Raw genomic sequence first — 22,529 nt, forward strand, 5'->3', positions numbered from 1 at the left:
GTTAAGTTATTTAGTGATGATCATGTCACATGGAACACTGCAAGTTGGATAATTGGAGCAAATGATGAAGAGTACAATTCAACGAAAGAAGTGAAAGAAGGAAAGGAAAATGTTGGCTGAGAACTCATATGTATTGCAAAAATGATGGACTGTATAATGCAGCAAAGATTATAGATCTGAAAATTAATGTATCAGTGACCATCTCAACTGTATATAAGAACGTGCTTCTACCTACTTTGTTACACAGAAATGAGAGTCGTGAAAGTGTTAGGGTGGAGGCTGAGTCGGAGGACGAAGAGGACAGCTTATTAGAACCGCTGACTCAAACCACGGAAAACAAAGAGGAAGGAGAACAGCTGATTGGCCAAGGGCAAGAGTCAGGTTCCCCTACATCTCCCAATCATAGTCCTAGTAAATTACAGTAAAGCAGTAAAAACATTCCTCCCCTCTTCAAAAAAATTATAAATAATAATTTGTATTAATATGGACAAAACTAAACAATGAATATTAGATGATATAATAGGGGGGAGGGCTAAGAGAAGGATATATTCGTACCTTCACATTCTGTTTGGTCACTCCAGAGGTACACTCCATTTTAGCAGGTGGATTCAAATCACCATAACTTGCAATATATTGTATAAGATTCATTAATGCAGCACATGAATCTGAGCATGTTCGAATGTGGATCACATCACTAGAACAATGTAATTCAAAATATGGATTGCTCTGGGCAACAGAAAGTAAAACAAGATCAGTTTTGATTCCTATGAAAACTACACACATTCATATTTAACAACAAACAAAACAGGTATGTTTAGAAGACCACCAAGTATGTTAGGGAATCCAATTCAATTCTAGTCCTACTATATTGATTTTCATTCTAATCTTTATTTGTAAATAAATCCCATTTTATTTATTTATTTATCTATATTTATTTATATTTTGAATTTTGTCACCACCCATCTCACTCAAAGAGCAATTCTGCGCAGTTTACAATAAAACTAAGATAAATACTGGTTAAAATGCAATAAAAACTGTATTCTTAAATAAACATATAAATATAAATATAACATCCAAGATGGAGTTATTAAAAAGTTCTTAATTTAAATTCATGTAATTCACAGGGGGCTCTTCAGGGCACTAACCACCCCCAGGATTGATTACCCCCCCTCCCACCCCAAGTGAAATGGCAGAGCCAGGTCTTCACCCCTTTCCAGAAGGCCAGGAGAGTGGGGGCCTGCCTCACCTCTGGGGGAAGAGTGTTCCACAGGGTGGGGACCATGGCAGAGAAGGTTCTCTTCCTGGGCCCCACCAATCAACAGTCTCTCATGGACAGGGTACGTAACATGCCCTCTCTGCCTGACCAGGTGGGACAGGTCGATGCATTTGTAAATAAGTTCCCTAAAGATTTTTACAGTACGTATGTTCAAAAACAGCCTTATTTAGTCAAAATTGTAAACATAAATTTTAGTTTTTATGATTTAACTTACTCTCTCTTCACCTGATTCAGATTTCACTGTCCTTATGGTCAATTCCAAGAGTCCCATATCCATAACCTGAACGTAATCTGGAAAAAAAGGAAGAACAAAAAATATCTACCTATTAAACTGCTTAAATACTGCTTTTTTTTAAAAAAAAAAGAAAACCACTGATGTTTTCACACATTTTAAACTCAATTTCCATGCTAATGTACAGTGGAACCCTAACTTAATGTACATTTTGGTGAAAGGTGTCAGTTAAATCTGAGTTTATGTCATTGACATAACTATTGTCATTTGCTCTATTATGTAATATATGTTTTATGTTATTCGCACCAATTTACATCATTTGCATGAAGTAAGCTGTCCAAACAGACTTTAGTAACAATAGTAACAACAGACTTCTAGTCCCACCTTAGGCATGAAAGCCAGCTGGGTGACCTTGGGCCAGTCACTCTCTCTCAGCCCCACTCACCTCACATGGTTGTTGTTGTGGGGAAAATAAGAGAAGGAAGGAGTATTAGGTATGTTCGCTGCCTTGAGTTAATTTATAAAAATAATACAGGCAGGATAGAAAATAAATAAATAAACAAACAGACTTGTTCATTATTTTGAGGGTGAAGCCTAAATACATGTTTGTTCAGTTGCATCCAATGCCTGTTAAATGAGGTTCAGTTAAGCTGAGGTTACGCTGTAATGTAATTTACCTCCCATTAAATGACCTTTTAGCTTTATTCATCCAAGCCACCTGCTTCTCATGCACTTCCCATTTGATGCTAAATAATATCGAGATTCAAACCCATTCTAATCTACAGAAAATAAGCAGATAAATCAACAGACATTGCATTCACCTTCAAAGGGAATATTTCACTTCTGACCGGGAATGAATTTAGTCAGCACGTATACTGTATGGCTATTACTGTGACCAACAGTGAGTGTCTAAGCCACTGTCCACTACCACTCTTCTTGTTCTTTTTTCTCACTACCAAATACTCTGTATCCCTGCTATGTCTCCTTTCCTGCTAAGATGGAAAAAGAAACATTTTCTTCCTGACCCAACATGGAAGAATAGTGAGCTGAAGGGAAGCTGAATGGATGTATAAATGGAACCAAGTCTGTAAACAGGCAGAAGGAAACTGCAAATTGGATAGGTAAGTGAGAATAGAAAGAAAATAAGGAAGTGAGGCAGATGATTAAATGTGTGTGTGCAAGAATGGAAAGATAAAGGAAGAACAGATATTTGAGACTAGGTTATTTTAGTGGCCTGTTATTGTAGAAGAAAATACGCAAATGAAGGACTGAGTAAAAGGTTATCCTTAAATTTGAGTTGGCCCTGATCACTGTTAGACTTTCATGAGTTTTAACTCGAAAGTATGCCAATATTTGCATTTCTGGCTTCAGCTTGAGAGATTGTTTACCAGTAAGTCCCAAATGTGTTAAAAATTAGAAGATGGCTACAAAGTCTTAACACACTGAAGAAAACTAGACAAAAATGTGCATCAATGCCATTCAGAATATTCATGCTATCTTAAATAATCATGTCGAACTGACTATATTTTACTAACTAACCTTATTGCTTAACATTGTAACAGCCTTCAATATCCTTACTGGTTATGTTTGATTCTCTGGGTTCTTTTCAAAAGGTAAAACACACTTACCTTTTTGGAGATTCACAGTAGCATTACTTTTTTCAGACAAATGCAAAGCAGCCTCATCCAAGATTATCCTACAGCCAAAAAAACCCCCAAATTGTGCATTTGGTATACAAATGAATGATGCATTCATCCATCTGACTAAAGAATACAAATCTAACCATCTTTTTAACTTTGCATTGTTATTGACTTTGTTTTGATAAGGCAGTTTAACTATAGATAGGAATAGTTTCCCATCAGTGAAAACAAAATTGACATGCACTGTTCATTGAGTTGCAACTGGAAAGGTCACAAAAAACTACATACAACCAAAGAAAGCCTTTGGTTGTTTTCAGTAGAAATCTTCTCAAACAGGCTTTGGTCAAAGAAAATATAACGCAGGGCACCTAATGGTAAGTGCGGGACAGTTATTTATGTGATTGTTCATTTATCCATGACACGAGAAACTGAGAAACTGCAACAACAATTAAGTTAAAATAAGTGCTATGGTAGAGGAAAAAAATTATGGGATTGTTTGAATACCAATTTAAGTTTTAATGGAGTCAAAACTTCTTTAAAACCACATGTTTCCATTGTGCCACTTCTAGCTATAATCCTGTATTCCAGAAACCAAGGGAAGGACAAAGTGTAGAAATTTTTTTTTTTAAGTTTAAGTTGTTGTTGAAAATCTTACAAATATTTTAAAACAAGAATGTGTACACACATTTTATCTTATTTCTTTTCTATGCCAACTCCAAATCCCATGTTTTTAAAAACAGTTGGAACTCCATCATGGCCAAAAAATGGGCAATTCAACGAATATTAGTATTGTAAGTTTACAATGGATTTTTATTATTTATGAAAAATCCAAACAGATTAAACTCCATTGAAAGTTAATCTTCGCCCTCATAACTGGTTTTATATTTTCAAAACACAATAATAAAGATAAAAATGAGGCTGTTGCCTTTTAAACATTACCTGAGAGTAGAAGATGATTTATCCAGTGCCATGCTACTTGAGATGCTAAATGTTTCAACAGTTAGAAGAGATCTCGTTGGTAAAAATAAAGGCCTGCCCCAAAAAGAAATCCAAAAGTTTGGACTAAAGTATTTCATAGATACAAGTCATCACTGACAGCAATCATCATAATATACTATTTTGAAAATTCTTCTCATTTAACTTACTTGTAATTCAGAGCACAGCTCCACAGATGGACATGAAATGTTGTAATGGAGGCTGGAGGGTTATATCCCAATACAGGCTCATCAGAAATATTCAAAAAATACAAAATCTACAATTACAAAAGCAAAAAAGTAGACCCATTGATTTCCAATTAACCACAGCTTTAAAGCTGCTTCACAAAATATATTAAAACATGAAATACTGGACCCAGTGATAGCTTGCACAGTTTTACCATCCTGTTGCAGCCTTGCTCACCCAAGTTTTGTTCCTTACTATGCTAGAGCAAAATCTTCCAACGTAGGTTTTTAGAAGGCACCCAGGCTTCAGGGATGGGGAAGAGCTAGAATATAGTCTGTTGAGCATGCAGTTCTGCTAATTTGGTTCTGGACAGAAACTTTCATTTGGGCTTGTAAGAATTTACCTAGGCTTCTGATCAGTTTTTAAACACATTTTAATACTAGTAAATGAGTTAGAAAACGAGGACAGTGAAGAATGGGAACAGAATTAAAATACTGTAATGCTTTTAAGAAATACTTATGAACTTTTATTTTATCCCATAGTATGCTCTGCACTTTGATACTGGGGTCTTGATTATACCATATCTATCATACCATATTTTCCTTTTAAAAATGACAAGAAGATTTACAATTTCATTTATAACAGCTGTAACTGCCTGTTGAGACAACTTCAAAATGAAATAAGATAATTAAAAGTAGTTGAGCTAATATTATGAAACCTTCCAAGCGAAATATGTATGTGAGACCAAACCTCCTATCAGGGTACAGGGTGGAAAGGATTTGTTCATTAGTGTGCAAGTAGTCTCAATCAGGAAGAGAATTCTAAGGATAAATTGAGGAATACTGCTGGGTCCTGGGAAAGAAGCATAACATTGCTACCTGTGGCAAACTTTTGTAATATACCCTTTCTAAAAGTGATGCTATTGTTCAGGACGCAGGCTGTCATTCCCCTGGCCCATTTTTTTCTTCTGCAATAGATGCTCAAGAGTCTATGGAGTATACTTAAGTTGTCATTAGGCACTTTTATCCAATTAAGGATTTTTCTCTTAACATCTGAGAGTATCTGTAATGTTTCTCAATTGCCCCATTTGGCTCTAATTCTGTCAGCAGGTTATTAGACTGAGTGACAAGTTAATTGATAACAAGAAACAAACACAAATTAGCAAAGTAATATACCTGTTCGTGCCAGCTTAAACCAGAAGGAAGCACTCTATGCTGCAGAGTGGCTCCTTTTAGCCCAACTGCAACTAAAAATTCCTACAAAACAAAGAATGTCTAGTTAGCTTAATGTTTTGAAAAGTTTAGAATTAAATGAAAACATAACCTTTCCTTCTGCCTTTCACAGTAGCAATACTAAAAATGGTAGTACCATAACAACATCTATGTAAACAGTATTTTAAGTTACTGTCTGACTGGAAATTAAAAGAAAGAAGTTATAATGCAGTGATAAAATGGTGCTCTCCAGAAATGTTGGACTAGAAGTCCAAGTAGCCCTGTCAAGCAGGGCAAAATGCATAGAATTATGGGTTCAGATTCCTGACTATACTGTTAACTGACTGTTTGGGCCAGTCATCTTCCCATAATACAATCTCATCCAGCCCAACTCACCTCACAGGGTTGTTGTTGTGGGAAAAATAGGAGGAGGAAGGAGTATTAGGTATGTTTGCCGCCTTGAGTTATTTATAAAAATAATAAAGGCAGGGTAGAAAATAAATACATAAATACATAAATACATAAAATTACTGTGAGGATAAAAGGAGGGGAAAAGGATTCTATATGCTATCCTAAGCTCTCATAGGAAACCCAAAATATAAATGCAATAATAAATAATAAATAAATAAATTCTAAATACACACCTTTGTCTCTGATTTATTTGACTGTATTTTAACTGCGACTGACAACATGCTTAAGCAGTCTGCTCCTACATCATCTGAAAAAGCCGTATTGAGACCTTCTTCTTCCGAAAAATAAATAGTAGGTTCTAGCCAATGTGGATGAGTTGTACTTGGTAGTTTTATTTCGGACAGAGACACTGTCTCCTCTACCACTCCTGCAAAAGGATGATTTGCTTACTACTTAAAGCAATTGGCAATTGTGAATGAAAACACACATTCTATCTTTAAGAATAGAGGAAGATGGCCAAAGTCTGGTTTATATCTATAGTGACTGTTTACTATATGACCTGGGATATACAATATACTTTGCATTCAATCATAAAAACTATTTAGGAGCACAAATGTGGCACTTGTCGGCAACAATTTTAAAAAGCCACACATTTTCTTAGGAGCAGTGTATACTTCTTGAGAATAGTGAAGCTGCTGTGCAATTTCAGAAAGATACATTTAATTTAGGGAGTTGCACACTAATTCTTCAACTGCATGTCAAAACACCTTTTTGTCTTTGCTCTAAAGCATCACACAACCCATTTTCTATTATGTAAAAATAAAAGAAATTTCTAAAATCCATTTTGCTAAATACCAGCTTGCCAATGATCAGCGATTCATTTGACTATTTATATTAACACAAGAAATCAGAAAAACTATTTTAAAAGTTTGAACAATGCAGTCCATTATATTTACTGGGAGAGGAAGTCCAGAGAAATGCACCAATAAATCTGCTAATGACTAGCATCATTTTCTTACTTTCTGAATGAATAAGATATAGTTGACTAAACTAGAAAATTATCAACATGAGTAATTCTGTCTCACATTACAACCATCAGTAGACCTTTTAGCAGAGTTATGCAAAGTGCACTGCTTGAAGGTGAAATGCCCCTCTGTATTTGTGTAGTAAAGCAGCTGTTTAAAAGCTTGCCAGCTGCTTTGAAACCCTTCCCAGGACTTCTGTGCCTGCATATGCATGCCAGAAGACACTTCTATCAGGACAGCGGATGAAACTGTTAAATGATTTAAATCAGCCTAAAACTGAGGAATTCATTCCTGTCAGTTTCATGCACCAAGCTGCATATCCCTTACAGGATAGTACAATTTTATCTTTGGTTTTTATTAAGATGGTGCAGTGCTTCAAATATGTTTGAAATAAGTTGTTTGGAACAAGCAGGAGCACATCTGCAGGACCTCTCTAGGACTTGTTGAAGCAGTCATGACAGTTTCCAGATCTGACACGGTGCTCTCATGCATTCCGAAGTGCCTCTTACGAACCAAATCCAAAGCATTACACAGGCTAGTTTTGATATATTCAATTATTCCAAATTATTTCCATCCCTCTCTCTATACATAGATTTCTAAGCCACTAAATTTCCAATTAAATATAAACTATTGATAACAAAAGATGAATTGTGAGATTAGGCAGCCCACAAATGTGATGGATAAATAAATAAGTCAACCACTGACCTCTTTAATCTTTGTTCCGCAGGCAAAAGTGAAGTTATGCTATATTCTTAAAAATGCATAGCTCCAATTTTCTGAATAAAGTATAATTTTGTATAATCCTTTATTTATCAACATAGTAGTATAAAATAAATTTTGTAGTAGTAGCAAAAAAGTTATATTGTATGTATTTCTGTTTTTTCAAAAACTGATACATTTTATGATTTTCACTAACCCATCTTTTCAAAGATCTGAATACAAATTCATATCTGCACTAACATTTCAATGTCATACCTTGATGATATAAGTTGAGACTATTAGAATGGAGACATATATAATGTTTGTCTTCAAAACCTTCATACTTGGTCACACAGAATAAAGAACCACTACAAAATTCAAACCAAAATTCTCCATGTTTGTCTTCAAATACACTTCCATCATCCTGCTACAGAAATAGTGAAAAAGATTATTAACATCATTTGCTGTTTGAATCTGATAGCATTTGTTTTAGAATAAATTATATTATTTGTAAGAATATTATTCTGTTTAATCTAAAAGACAAAAGACATCCTTGAACTGATCTTGACACCTGGTGCTGTATCTAGAATATGCGATTTTCTTGGCAGTACTACTGAAATGGTTTTCTACTGCCTTCAGATTTGTTTTTCTTCTCAATGTAGTCAATAGCCCTGGAATTCCCAGGTGTTCCCTCACCCAAGCACTAACAGCGTTTTTTTGAAGAAAAAAAGCAAAAACGTTTTGCCAAATGTCAGCATACTGAAATAGTGTTTTATACATAAAAACACAAGAATACTAACCCAACCCACACTAGTCATTCCTACCTAGATATCTCACCTTTATATCTGTGAATATTGACAATAATCCATGGTTTATATTTAAAAGAAGTGAGAGAAAATTCTGTGTGCTTCTGTTTTGCAATTCATTTTTTTTCCTTCTCCGGGAACAATAATTAGAATCAACAGTGGAGAAATACTGTAATGTTTCCTCCTCCGATCCACTCTCATCATCTATAAAACCAATTGAATATTTAATTACTAAAACTAATCTAGGTAACTGGTTAAATTGATTTACATGTATACCTAGGTGGTCAATATCCCTTTTATGTATAGATTATCCCAGTGTTAATTCTTAAATTCTTTTAGATAGATCACCATACATACATACTCATATTCTTGTTTCTTTAACAGAATATTGGATATATATTTTAAACAATACATTACCATAATGAATGGTAGATTTGAACTGGCTAAAACTGTCTTTACTGAATGTATTGATCAGTTGGCTGGCAACTGAAATCCCAACACCGTATGAAATATTCTCAAATGTTTCTACAGGAGATGGAGCTGTGGGTTCCCATAATAATAGATCATTACTAATCCTAGAAAGAAATTTTAAAAAAAAACTATATTAACCAAGTGAATATGAGAATAAAATGATTCATGACAAGTCTATGTTGTAGAAAAATATATTTAAAATATATTTTAAATGATGAATTGTATACAAATCAAAAATATATTAACCGTGGAATAAACTGAATCTGGAAACATCTATACATCAGAGAAACACAGGTTGGCAATTTGTCTATTCCTTCTCTCACCTGCAGTATTGTTACATGTATTTGGAAGAAGAAACATAAACATAATACAAAAAAGGTGTCTGTCTTGCAACTCAACATGCAAATGTCTAACAAACGTATGAAAATATGTACTGTTCTTTACAAATACAAGTATTAGCCAGAAATTAGCAATCCATTTATAGTATTAGCCAGAAATTAGCAATCCATTTATAGTATTAGCCAGAAATTAGCAATCCATTTATAGTATTAGCCAGAAATTAGCAATCCATTTATAGGCTGGTGCTCCACAAAACACCTCATGCTTTTTCTTTGAAAAACTAAGTATGCTGCACCTCCCTGTAATTGCTGAAAATCTTAGTGGGTTGAGGAATTCTTAGGATCATGTTGGGAGATGCCACAATGGGCTGCAGGAAGAAAAAGTTACCTTCCCAGATTTTTATTTCAGAATGCCTCCAGTGGATCCCAAAGATCTTTCATTTTATACTTGCCTATTGTAAAGTTTCTCATAAAAACTCTTGTTTGGTAATGTTAAATAAACATTTGGTAACATGAGTTCTAACACATAATGGGAATTGCTGATTGCTTTATCTTGAAACTCAGTCATCTCCACTGCATCTCCTGGCATCACCATCTAGAAAGGAAACAAATGGGGAGAATAAAATAGAGAGAGAAATAGTAAAAGAAGTACAAACAGAAATGTGAGATCTATTACATACCCCTATATATATTATATATAAAAGTTCATATAAAATATGTATTTTTAGCACATACACTTTCTAGAAAAATTCTGGGTATACTTTCAAATAAACCTCATTCAAACTTAATTCAATTTAATTTTAAAATTAAAATGGCTAAAATATTTATCTCAGTCTTGTTGTTTGAACCCAGGCCAATCAATTAATGTGAGATCTGAGATTGTAAGAGCTACCAAAACATTCTGGACCTAGCGTCTTTGAGCTTTACTTTTAACTAGCACTTTGACAAATGTTAAATCAATCCAATTTGATACTTAATCAAAGAACTGATACCTTGGAGATGTGTTCATGTACCAATTAAAACTAAAAGAATTTTGAAACCAAATATTTTTTGTTTTGCAGAAGGCCTCTAAAACCAGGAACCTGCTAAGATACCTGTAGTGTAATATTCTAGATGACCACCACTGTCTTACTTTCTTAGGTATGCAATAAAGTTCATGATTAATTTGCATTTTGGCAATTCCATATGCTATACAGGTCTATCTTAGGGAAATAGTTTGTAATCACCCTAATTAATCACCTTAAACAAGCTTTCATACTGGCTAAGCAGCTTATGATAATTAATCATTGGAAAGACTCAGCACACTAATGAGTACAAGCCATTTCTCAAAGGCATGTTTACTGGGCAGAGCAATACTGTTTACTAGATCTGCCACCTCAAGAAAATATATCTAGGTAGGAATGAAACCTCTTCCTAGTTGCAGACAGAAATGTCGAGTGCTTAGGAAGATTAATTCCATGTGTAGAAAGGTACTGCTTATTACATCCTGTGCAAAAGCTGGCTTGCAGCTAAACCTCAAAAAAACCAAGATTATGGCAACCAGCTTGATTGATAATGGCAAATAGAGGGAGAAAATGTAGAAGCAGTGAAAGACTTTGTATTTCTAGGTGCGAAGATTACTGTGCATGCTGACTGCAGTCAGGAAATCAGAAGACGCTCAATCCTTGGGAGAAGAGCAATGACAAATCTCAATAAAATAGTTAAGAGCAGAGACATCACACTGACAACAAAGGTCCGCATAGTTAAAGCAATGGTGTTCCCCATAGTAACATATGGCTGCGAGAGCTGGACCATAAGGAAGGCTGAGAGAAGGAAGATGGATGCTTTTGAACTGTGGTGTTGGAGGAAAATTCTGAGAGTGCCCTGGACTGCAAGAAGATCAAACCAGTCCATCCTCCAGGAAATGAACCCAGACTGCTCACTTGAGGGAATGATATTAAAGGCAAAACTGAAATACTTTGGTCAGATAATGAGAAGACAGGACACCCTGGAGAAGATGCTGATGCTAAGGAGAGTGGAAGGCAAAAGGAAGAGGGGCCGACCAAGGGCAAGGTGGATGGATGATATTCTAGAGGTGATGGATTCGTCCCTGGGGGAGCTGGGGATGTTGACGACCGACAGGAAGCTCTGGCGTGGGCTGGTCCATGAAGTCACGAAGAGTTGGAAGCGACTAAACGAATAAACAACAACAACAGGAGCTAGTATCAGCTTATCTATCCTCAAATGATTTGGGCTAGGGAACATTAAAAAACATTGGCCTACCTAAAACACTTCTACTAAGCAAAAGATTTCTGGCATCATGGTCGTCCCCTGTAACTCTTCAGAGTGCCTCTTTCATAGCAAACCTGAACAAATATTACCTCAGTGCATAATTATTCCCTACCTAAGGCCTGGCAATCTACTCCTGAAAATGTGCCAATGAAAGCCCTATGGATTACAACAGAACATTTTGCGATATAGTGCTGGAAGATGAGCCCCTCAGGTCAGAAGGCACTCAATATGCTACTGGGGAAGAGCTGCTTTCTCAAAGTAGAGCCGAGTTTTGTGACGCAGATGGAGTAAAGCCTCCGGGACCTTCATTTGCTGATGTGGCACGACTCAAAAGAGAAGTAACAGCTACAAACATCCGCTAATAACTGGGACGTGGAAGGTATGAAATATGAATCAAGGAAAATTGGAAGTTGTCAAGAATGAAATGGAATGCCTAAAGATCGACATCTTAGGCATTAGTGAGCTGATGTGGACTGGCATTGGTCACTCTGAATCTGACAATCATATGGTATACTATGCTGGGAATGAAAAATTGAAGAGGAACGGCATGGCATTAATCATTAAGAATATTTCAAGATCAATTCTAAAGTACAACGCTGCCAGTGATAGACTAATATCTATACACCTACAAGGAAGACCAGTTAATACTATTATTCAAATTTATGCACCAACCACGAATGCTGAAGATGAAGAAACTGAAAACTTTTATGAAATGCTGCAATCTGAAATTGATCAAACATGTAATCAAGATGCTTTGTGAATTATTGGCGACTGGAACGCAAAAGTTGGAAACAAAGAAGAAGGATCAGTAGTTGGAAAATATGGCCTTGGTGACAGAAACAACACTGGAGATCGCATGATAGAATTCTGTAAGACGAATGTTTTCTTTATTTGCAATACTTTTTTCCAACAGCACAGTCAACGACTATATACATGGACCTCACCAGATGGATTACACAGAAATCAAATTGATTACGTTTGTGGATGGAGAAGATGGAGAAGCTCAATACTATCAGTTAAGACAAAGCCAGTAGCTGACTGCAGGACAGATCAATTGCTCATGTGCAAGTTCAAGCTGAATTAAAACAAGTCTAAGAGTGCCAAACTATGATCTAGAAAACATCCCACCTGAATTTAGACATCACCTCAAAAATAGATTCAATGCGCTAAACACTGATGACCGAAGACCAGAAGAGTTGTGGGAAGACATTAAGAATATAATATGCAAAGAAAGTGAAAGATCATTAAAAAGGCAGGAAAGAAGGAAAAGATCCAAATGGATGTCAGATGAGACTCTGGAACTTGCTCTTAAACGCCGAGTAGCTTAAGCTAATGGAAGAAAGAATGAAGTAAGAGAGCTAAATAGAAAATTGCAAAGGGCAGCTTGAAAAGTTAAGAAAAAATATTATGATGAAATATGCAAAGACCTAGAGCTAGAAAATCAAAGAGGAAGAACACGATCAGCATTTCTCAAGCTGAAAGAGTTGAAAAGCGGGTAGTATTAAGAGAAGATGGAAAGAATATACAGAATCACTGTATAAAAAAGAATTAGTTGATGTTCAGCTATTTCAGGAGGTAGAATATCAAGAACCATCAATAATGAAAGAAGAAGTTCAAGCTGCACTGAAGGCATTGGCGAAAAACAAGGCTCCAGGAATTGATGGATTACCAATTGAGATATTTCAACCATCAGTTGCAGCTGTGGAAGCACTTACTCTTCTATGTCAAGAAGTTTGGAAGACAACGACCTGGCCAGCTGACTGGAGGAGATCCATATTCATGCCCATTCCAAAGAAAGGAGATCAAACAGAATGTGGAAATTATCGAACAATTTCATTGATTTCACATGCTAGCAAAATTTTCTTGCTGGAAATGAAGAAGACTTGAAGTACTTGCTGATGAAGATCAAAGATTGTAGTCAGCAATACAGACTACACCTGAATGTGAAGAAGATGAAGATTCTCACAGATGGACTAATAAACAATGTCACAATAAATGGAGAAGGAATTGAAGTCGTCAACGATTTCATTCTTCTCGGATCAACGATCAATGAGAAGGAAGTAGTAATCAAGAAATCAAACGACATATCACGCTAGGAAAATCTGCCATCAAAGACCTATCTAAAGTTTTCAGAAGTAAAGATGTCAGTTTAAACAAAGGTGCGTCTGATTCATGCCATGGTCTTCTCACTTGCCACATATGCCTGTGAAAGTTGGACATTAAAAAATGAAGACAGAATTGATGCATTTGAATTGTAGTGTTGGCAAAGATTATTGAAAATACCATGGACTGCCAGAACAAACAAATCAGTTTTAGAAGAAATACAACCAGAAAGTTCCCTAGAGGCGAAGATAACTAGGCTCAGACTCTCATACTTTGGGCACATGGTCAGGGAAGACCAATCGCTTGAAAAGGACATCATGTTTGGTAAAGTCGAGGGCCAGCAGAAAAGAGGAAGACCTTCAATGCAATGGATTGATACAGTCAAAGCAACAATGGATGCAAACATTGGAACAGTCAGGCATATGGCGCAAGACCGAACAGCATTTCGTTGTTATACATAGGGTCATCATGAGTCTTAAACGACTCGACGGCAACTAGCAACAACACCTAATATTAAGAGGCACAAAGCCAGCTGGGTGACTTTAAGCCAACCACTCTCAGCTCTAGAGAAACCACTTCCAAAATATATTTTCAAGAAAATTGTATGGGCTTGTCCATGTGGTCATGAGGACTCAAACTGACTTGAATGCACATAATTAATGGTTTCATAATTTTTTCCCCTGTTCCAAACTTTTTAATGAATCTACATGTATATTGTTGTATTGTTTTTATTGCCTGGATTTGATCAGAGTTGCACTCTGATCCAGTCAAAATGAAGGCCTTGCTTGGTTAGCTGGGAAGAATATGAAATTGTCTGGTCTCCAACCTCCCCTTTTGGGGGAAGGTTGCTAAGAAAGTGATCAGGTTGCAGCTGCAGAAAACCCTGGAAGAAACAGATTATCTGGAGTCAGGCCATGACACAGTCCTGGGACTGCAGTGATTGCTCGTGGAGTAGAGCTACCCAGAATTATGGCACAGAAGATGGGTGGCCATATAAGTGTTTTAAATAAATTAAATAAAAAATTAATTTATTTTAAACACTTTAAATAGTGTTTTAAATAAACACTCCTAGATCTTTCAGCAGCTTTTGAAACCATTGACCATGGCATCCTTTTAGACCAACTGTGGGGAGTGGGAGTGTACCGTGTTATGGCGGTTCTCCTCCTTTCTCCTTGGCTGGTTCCTGGTGTTGCTGAAGGGACAGAGCTCAATTCTGCAGCCTCTGATTTGTGGAGTACCTTAGGGCTCTATGCTTTTGGCCCCCCTGCTCAATGTCTGCATGAGGCCCCTAGGAGAGGTTGTCCATCAGTTTGGGGTCGGATATCAGTATGTTGATGATACTCAGTTGAATATCTCAATCCCTGGCCAACTAAGCAATGCTGTTAAGGTCTTGTCCCAGTGCCTAGAGGCTGTTGGAGTTTGGATGAGGAAGAACAGACTCAAGTTCAACTCTAGCAAAGCCCAAGTGGCTGTGGATCCTTGGACCTGGTTCTGGGAATCTTCCACCTCTGGTCCTGAATAGAGTTACACTGCCCCATGAGGTCTGGTATGCAATCTAGGGGTTTTCCTGAGCTCTCAACTTCTCTCAAGCAGCAGGCAGCTCTGGTTAGGAATGCCTTTGTGCAAGTTCAGCTTGTGTACCAGTTGTGCCCATTCCTGGAACAAGAGGTCCTCCTTATAGTCACCATGGCTTGCTTACCTTGCAGGTGGGCTACCATAATGCACTCTACATGAGGTTGCCCTTCAAAACCATCAAGAGCTGCAGGTCCAGAATGCAGCAGCATGAACAGTGTTGAACGAGCCCTGCTATGCCCATGTAACAGCTCTGCTCTGTGAACTGCACTAATTACCATTAACTTCTGGGTGCAGTTCAATATTTTGATTATCTTTGAAGAACTGCATGGCATAGGGCCTAATTATCTGAGGAATCATCTACCTCCTGTAATGTCTGTCTGTCCTGTATGATCCAACAGAGTCAGCTTGCTTTGGATCCCTTCAATTAAGCAGTGTCATCTAGCCAGATCCAGGAAGTGAGTTTTCTTTGTTGCTGCAACTGTCCTCTGGAACAGCATCTCCTTGGAGATCCACAGAGCACCTGCCCTACTCTCCTTTAAATGAGCTTTAAAAACTTGGCTATTCCTCCAAGCCTGGGGTTATTGGGTGGTCAGGCTCCTTTAAGTCAGGGGACAGGGTGTTTTTCTTTCTATCAGCTTCCTTCAAGCTACTGGTGTTCTTTTCTTATATATTTTCTTATATAGAGAGCCAGTTTGGTCTAGTGGTTAAGGTGCTGGGCTAGAAACCAGGAGTCCATGAGTTCTAGTCCTGCCTTAGGCATGAAAGCCGGATGGGTGACCTTGGGCCAGTCACACTCTCTCAGCCCAACTCACCTCACAGGGTTGTTGTTGTGGGGAAAACAGGAGGAGGAAGGAGTATTAGGTATGTTTGCTGCCTTGAGTTATTTATAAAAAGTAATAAAGGTGGGATAAAAATAAATAAATAAACAAATAAATAAAATATTATTGTTTTCTATCTGTTTTTAATTGTGAAGCCACCCAGAGTTGTTCCAGAGTCTGATGGCCTAAAAATTCGGATGGATGGATGGATGGACAGATAAATATTGTGTTTTAATAGTATTTTACTATCAACAACTTCAAGATTTAATTGTAAAAGAAGCAGCAGAGCACTAGTTCTAAGTTCCTAAATTGACATCTGGCTGTGCTTACTTGGCAATCTTCTTTTTGTTAATTTTGTTAGTTACGCTACTACATTTTGAACTTACTACACATACGGGCTTTAAAAACACACATTTCAGGAATGCACGTTCCCAAAACAACCATCATATAAATGATCTTTAAACATGAATATTGACCTTACCTCTTCATTCTCAAACATTACTCTACGAGAGGAAAAGGGAGATGGCTCTGGTCTTCTGATATCACAGACATCCTTCAGAGAATGACATCCTCCTTCTTCTTCCTCATGAAAATGAGCATCAACTTCCTCTTCCTCCTCTGGAGCCATTCTTTCCAGAATGGAGTGTATAGCAAGTGGATTGATTTTCAGTACAATCCTATTTTCCAGACAAGCAAATTTATACAGCAAGTTCCAGAAACAGTTAAACATATTACATTGCTATGAAAGGTAGGTATGAAAGATCATACAGCTTTTTCGCTCCTTTTCTTATAGCACCCCTTTTCCCTTTGTATGGTCATTGAATGTTCTCATTTCATTCTTGACATTTCACATATTTTCTAATGTTTCATAAGCCAACAATGTGATTTGCTGATTTGTAAAGTACTATCAATGGTACTTTTATCATTGTTTTAAATGACTATTACCTATACAGTGGTTAGGATGGATTGAGATGGTGGGACCAAACTGACCTTGGCAAATCTGGAAAAGGCTAAGCAGGGTCAGATCTTGTTAGTAATTGGATGGGGGCCACTAGGAAATCCCAAGGCTGTAGATTACAGTGGGAAATTTAAAAATATCCCAGCAGAAGCAATGGCAAATCACTTGCATCGTTGCCAAGAAAGCCATATTGTTACTGTCATCAAAGCATAAGGTGTTCTACTTGACTTGAGAAATGTTTAACTTGTGGGTATGGTTAAGCACATCCACAGCAATAGGGGACATGTTCAGTTTATAAACATAAATTAAAAAATGAGACAACATCAAGCATATTTAACTGTTTTTGCAAACTTGTCTCAGATTATAATTAATTTAGCTTTTTTGAGTAGGAGAACCCAGGATTTAGACAGGGAAGAAATATAATAGGCACTGTGTGACAGTCTATCAACATTTTAGGAATGCAGGTAGACCAAATATCTTGTTTTACCGTGGCCAATCAAAATTGTCTGATGAAATCATTTCTCCAAGAACACCACTGGAAACTTTAAAGAACTGTATAGCTGATTTGTCTTTGTTTTCTTCAAATGATCCTACAATGAAAGCAGAGAAGATAATTATATAAGTTTCTGTGAACAACAGTGAAGCTATAATGAATCATACACAGAACATATTAGAATTTTTTTTGTCTTTGCATTCATCAGATACAACAAAAGTCTTTTGTAACCATGATTCTCAATTACACAGAAGAGTAGTTATCCTGTAAGTTGCAGACTATGACCTCTTAAGAAAGGGCTTTATTTAAATTTATAATAAATCAACTTACTTCTTTTATATGGCAAATGTAAAGTAGAAAAATCTGGAACAGTAAATAGGTTATCATTATCCAGCCCCTTGCGTTTCATGGCAGCAGCTACTATAAACTATTATTGGCTCTTTATCTTACCAATTAGCTCTTTAAAAGTGAGCTCTATTTGAATTTGCTCTGAAGTTGGCCCTCCTATGAATTCTGTTTTAAGTTCTGTGTCTGAAAACTCTAATTGAAGAATTTCCTTCTGAAGTGATTTTTTAAACCAAGGTCCTCGTTCTGGATCTGCTCGTAGGTCAGGTATTGGGAAGCGAACTGAAAGCTTCAGCGCTGGTGCAGTCACTTGTATCGATACTTTACAATTAGTGGGAGCACGTGAATCATCCAGAAAAACTTCAGCAAATGCCTTGTGCTAAAACAATGCATAATAATAAAAATTAAACACTATTGTTAAAATGCCGAGATTTCTAAGCATAGGAAAAAAAACTCAATTAATTGAAATACATGTTTTGTGCTACACCACATTTTTTAGCCAAAACTGTCCATATGTCTTATGATTGCTACATACACAACATAGCTGCTAAAACTAATGAATCAAAAATCTGTTTATGAGATTTCTATACTCTCACTGAAAGTTTTTGCAGACAAACCCTTTACCCAGGGGTGGCCATCTTCTCCATGTCACATAATTCAGCCTTGGCAAGGGATGATGGAATCTAGGCATATAGATACTAGAGTGGGATTGAAGATTATGGATCTCTGGATTCTAGCAAATACTTTAATTTCAATTATATTATGTGTATTTTTAGTAACTTTAGTATATATCTGTATATACAAATTAATTTTTGTATCAGAGAGGTTTTACCTTCAGCTCTTCTTATATGTAAACATCACTACAAAGACCTTTTTAGTGTGATGCTTTTCATAAAGCCTGGCTTTTCCCTCAGGCATTGGGTCAGGAGATTTATGATTCTGTCTAGTATTATTGTTTGTTGAATTGCCTTGGGGAAATTTTTGTATTAGTTTCTACCATGTTTTGTATCTTACAACAGTTTATTTTTGTTTTCTGTTTTTTAATCCTATGCTGCTCTGAGTTATCCTGAGGACAGCTATATAAATCAGATGAGTAAACAAACAGATAAAAAGCAAAAATGTCAGTACATCAAAGTTCCAACAAACCAAATATTTCTATACATAATAAAAATGTAACCAGTACGCAAGTAAAGCAGCATGATTTTCCACTTACCAGGCTAATATGTTTGTTGTATGAAGTGTACATATGGGATGCCATAGTTTCCACTGTGGTTAGCTTTTGTGGTTGAAGCAATGAATTCAGTCTGTCTACAATGCTAATATCCAATTCACAGAACACTGGACTCAGCTTGAGTTGTAAATCTGCTTTCTGGGGAACAGAGCTCAGCCTCCCCTGGCTACCCTGTTAATAAAAAAATACACTACAGACCTATTACAAATGTAAAATACTATTTCTATACAGTTGCATAAATGTGTATTTATATATTTCAAAAATCAGAAGAAACAATTTTATCAACTTTACCTGAGGCCCTTTGTTGTCCAAGTGCTTGTAATGAAGTTGAAGGCATGAGGGAGAAAGCAACTTGTTTTCTTGCTTTTCAGAGTTAAACCTAAGGAGCTTTTTTTAAAAAAGAAAAAAAACAACACAATTGTTAACAGTTGTAATTAAGAGACACTGATTAGAAAAATCAAAGCTACCATCTATCATTTTGCGAACGGGTTTCCGCATGTGCATTGTGAAATCCCCTCACTCTTCTTCTTTCAGCCACAGCCCTCCAAAGGACGGGGGCGGGGGAGCAGGGAGACACAGTGAGGTGGAATGGGAAATAAGTATGTTCTTTGGGTAGTTACCACTCTATCACAATTACATACAACTCAATATATTTGAAAAAAAAACAAAACAGTGTTATTGTTCATCTCATTCATTAAGTGGTCTTTCACCAAGCAGCCCATATTACCAGGCAGAGCTTTGATATTTTCCTTGCTTTTTATGTTATCAAGAGACATCTGCAGTAATAGATTTTAGATCCCCGAGATAAAACTCTTTTCTACACCATTAGATACTGGAAAAAATGGAGCCCCAGGGATTTTAAAGAGGGAGAAGAATTAGTTAACCATTTCAAACTATTTTCTGATCATTGGGGTTACAAAAGCCCTGGCTGGCATTAATTTCTGTTATAACCTTAGTGCCATCACTGGGGAAGACTTTTGCCTGGAGCAACTTTTTCTGAATAGTGCAGATAAGTATTTCCAATCCAAACAGCTACCTACCAAAAAGTCAGTTGTCACGAAGCAATCGTTTTTACACATTTACCCACTGAATGCAATGTATGTGTAAGTAAATCTCGTAAGAGAACACAATTTGATAACACTGGCTTTTTTCAATGTATTTCAACTACTAATATTAACTACATACAGTACACATATTTTTACCTCTGTATAGTGAGGTATTTGAGAATGGGAGTCTGTAGAAAAGAGGCATTCCAGAAGTTCCAACTGTCCAATAGATAAATCTGCATTCAAACACTGAGAGGCTGATCTCTGTCGTTGTTCATAGGACACTTTGAGGCCTGTTCCTATAAGCCTGTCATTAGAAATAAGAGAACAAAGTATTAATCAACAGAACACTTGTAATCGCGTTTTACTGATTGTTAAAAAGTTGTGGAAATAATTGCTTATAATACCGGAGTAAAACATTTCTTTTGCTAACCTATTCGAACACAACAGTGTCTCAAATACATGAAAAGATAATCCATTCCAAGTGCTATCTGCCACCAAAGAAAAAAATTGGCCAAGAAGGCTTTTTTAAAAAAGAAGTAAAGGCAGTTCTCGCTTTGCAGTCTAGGCTTAGGAGCTTCCCAAACATATCCAGTTGCCTGCTGTGTGACCCAGAATGGTGGACTAGATAGGCCAATGGTCTGATCCAGAAAGGCTCTTCTTAAGGGTCTTATGCACGTGTGAGGCCTAGGATGAAAAAACGAATTTGCCTAGTTCTCTATGGCAGAACAAAGCAGAACTATGCCCTACTTCATCCTAAGCTCAAAACACATTCCATACAGGGAAAATACATTGAAAATACATTCAAAGCATCTCTTCGAACCTTGGAATGTTTCGAGCTCAGAATTTCTGCACATCCCCACTGTGTTCTTATAAGGACATGTATGTCTATATTTCCATTGTACTATTCCTCCCTCCCACGGCTGCATTCTGTTCTGCATTCTAAATATAAGTTTCATCCTTAGTCTTCTGAAGAAGGCAAAGCTGTTCCTTGCAGATATACATGCTCTGATATATTAGCTCTTAAGAGAAGAAGCTTTTTAAATGCTAGGGGATACTGATGTCTCTCTAGAGTCAGTAAGAAATGTATTTAAGAACATAAGAACACATACAGTGCCTGCTGGACCAGACCACTGGCCCATCTAGTTCAGCAATCTGTTCCAGATGAGTGCACATGTGGATTTCTATGCCAGGAATTATGCTAAGAATACCTCTGTGATGAAACCTTTTGTATTCTGACTGCAGAGGAACCTAAGCCACACAAAGACACACTTAATGTTCTGAAAAATAATGCTAAACACTGTTTTGATAAACAGGTTATGGTCATAGTGATTTGATGCACACCAATATTAGCCATAATAGGAAGATTCACATATCATGATAAGCTGGAAAACGACCAACCAAACTATGACTTAGTGTTTTTTGCAAGTTAGGCCAGTATTTTTCCAGTAATTTGCATTCAAGAACTAATTTATTTTAACATTTTGTAGTTTTATAGCACCCAGAAGATTGCCATAGAAATCTAGCAAAGTTCCTAGTTCACTTGAATGCATGAAAATTTCTATGTATCTACACATAACCCACAGGCTTTTTTCTAGTGTGTAGCAGCTTAATGTGTTGTATGTATCTTCCTCTTCCCATAGTGCCTGCTGATGATATGCCTGTTGAAAAATCTTTGGTTATCACTTTATGTTAGTTCTTCAAATATGCCATAATACAACAATTTTAAATACTTTGTGCAATAGTGTAAATGTTGCATTTCTTTTCTAACATTGTCCTTTAAAAATATTCTCTATTGACATGTCAGTGACAACGTATTAGGAATGTGCACTTTTCAAAAATGATTAGAAAGAAGTACTTTTGACCTTAGATGAGCACATTTTCTGTTTATTATTCATTAAATAACCTTTTTTCAGTCAGAAAATAAAAAGATGTGGTTGCTTAAAGAATCCTCTCATGTCATGTTCACCATTTCAATGTTCTGTTAACATCGTAACATTTCACATGTCAAACCGTCAATCCGTGTCTTACATGCTTGAACGTTTGCTGGTATTTTCCATTATTGCTGTGTTCTTTATTTTGCTACTTTGGAATGTATGTTTGGGTTTGCAACTCTATTCAAGGTTACTTTCCCAGGCAGATGTAACAGTTGCTGGCACCTGGGAGGGGGTGGTTGCTAACGAGCGCTCGGGGCAGGACTGGGTTGGAAGCAAGGCTTTTAAGTTTGTATTTGGCGCACTTTTGCTCATTCTCAGCTTTCTCTGTATTTGCATATTATTCCTTTAATAAATCAGTTATCTTTAAGCCCGAGCTTGTGAGACTGAGTATTTGGGATTAGGCAACCATTACATAAAGCTGAGAATCATTTAAAACATCTTCCGCTAGCCCCATCCAAAGTTTGGGTAACGGGGAGCGCTAG

General features: G+C 36.6%; 1 protein-coding gene across 2 annotated transcripts in view; it reads right to left on the reverse strand.

The window, feature by feature from the left end:
• Positions 1-22,529, reverse strand: part of ATG2B (autophagy related 2B) — a 74,023-nt gene that overhangs the window by 22,067 nt on the left and 29,427 nt on the right. For both annotated transcript variants that reach the window (XM_063290289.1, XM_063290288.1), the window contains 17 exons: positions 20,267-20,417; positions 19,356-19,451; positions 19,047-19,235; positions 17,939-18,212; positions 17,483-17,585; positions 16,519-16,714; positions 9,723-9,865; positions 8,879-9,036; positions 8,493-8,665; positions 7,932-8,082; positions 6,165-6,358; positions 5,485-5,565; positions 4,294-4,400; positions 4,088-4,180; positions 3,137-3,204; positions 1,491-1,567; positions 556-726 (listed from right to left, as the gene is read on the reverse strand). In XM_063290289.1, the coding sequence (XP_063146359.1) occupies positions 556-726; positions 1,491-1,567; positions 3,137-3,204; positions 4,088-4,180; positions 4,294-4,400; positions 5,485-5,565; positions 6,165-6,358; positions 7,932-8,082; positions 8,493-8,665; positions 8,879-9,036; positions 9,723-9,865; positions 16,519-16,714; positions 17,483-17,585; positions 17,939-18,212; positions 19,047-19,235; positions 19,356-19,451; positions 20,267-20,417 (2,425 nt within the window). The remainder of the gene's footprint in view (positions 1-555; positions 727-1,490; positions 1,568-3,136; positions 3,205-4,087; positions 4,181-4,293; positions 4,401-5,484; positions 5,566-6,164; positions 6,359-7,931; positions 8,083-8,492; positions 8,666-8,878; positions 9,037-9,722; positions 9,866-16,518; positions 16,715-17,482; positions 17,586-17,938; positions 18,213-19,046; positions 19,236-19,355; positions 19,452-20,266; positions 20,418-22,529) is intronic.

This window comes from Candoia aspera, chromosome 1, assembly GCF_035149785.1.
Source record: "Candoia aspera isolate rCanAsp1 chromosome 1, rCanAsp1.hap2, whole genome shotgun sequence".
NCBI lineage: Eukaryota > Metazoa > Chordata > Lepidosauria > Squamata > Boidae > Candoia > Candoia aspera.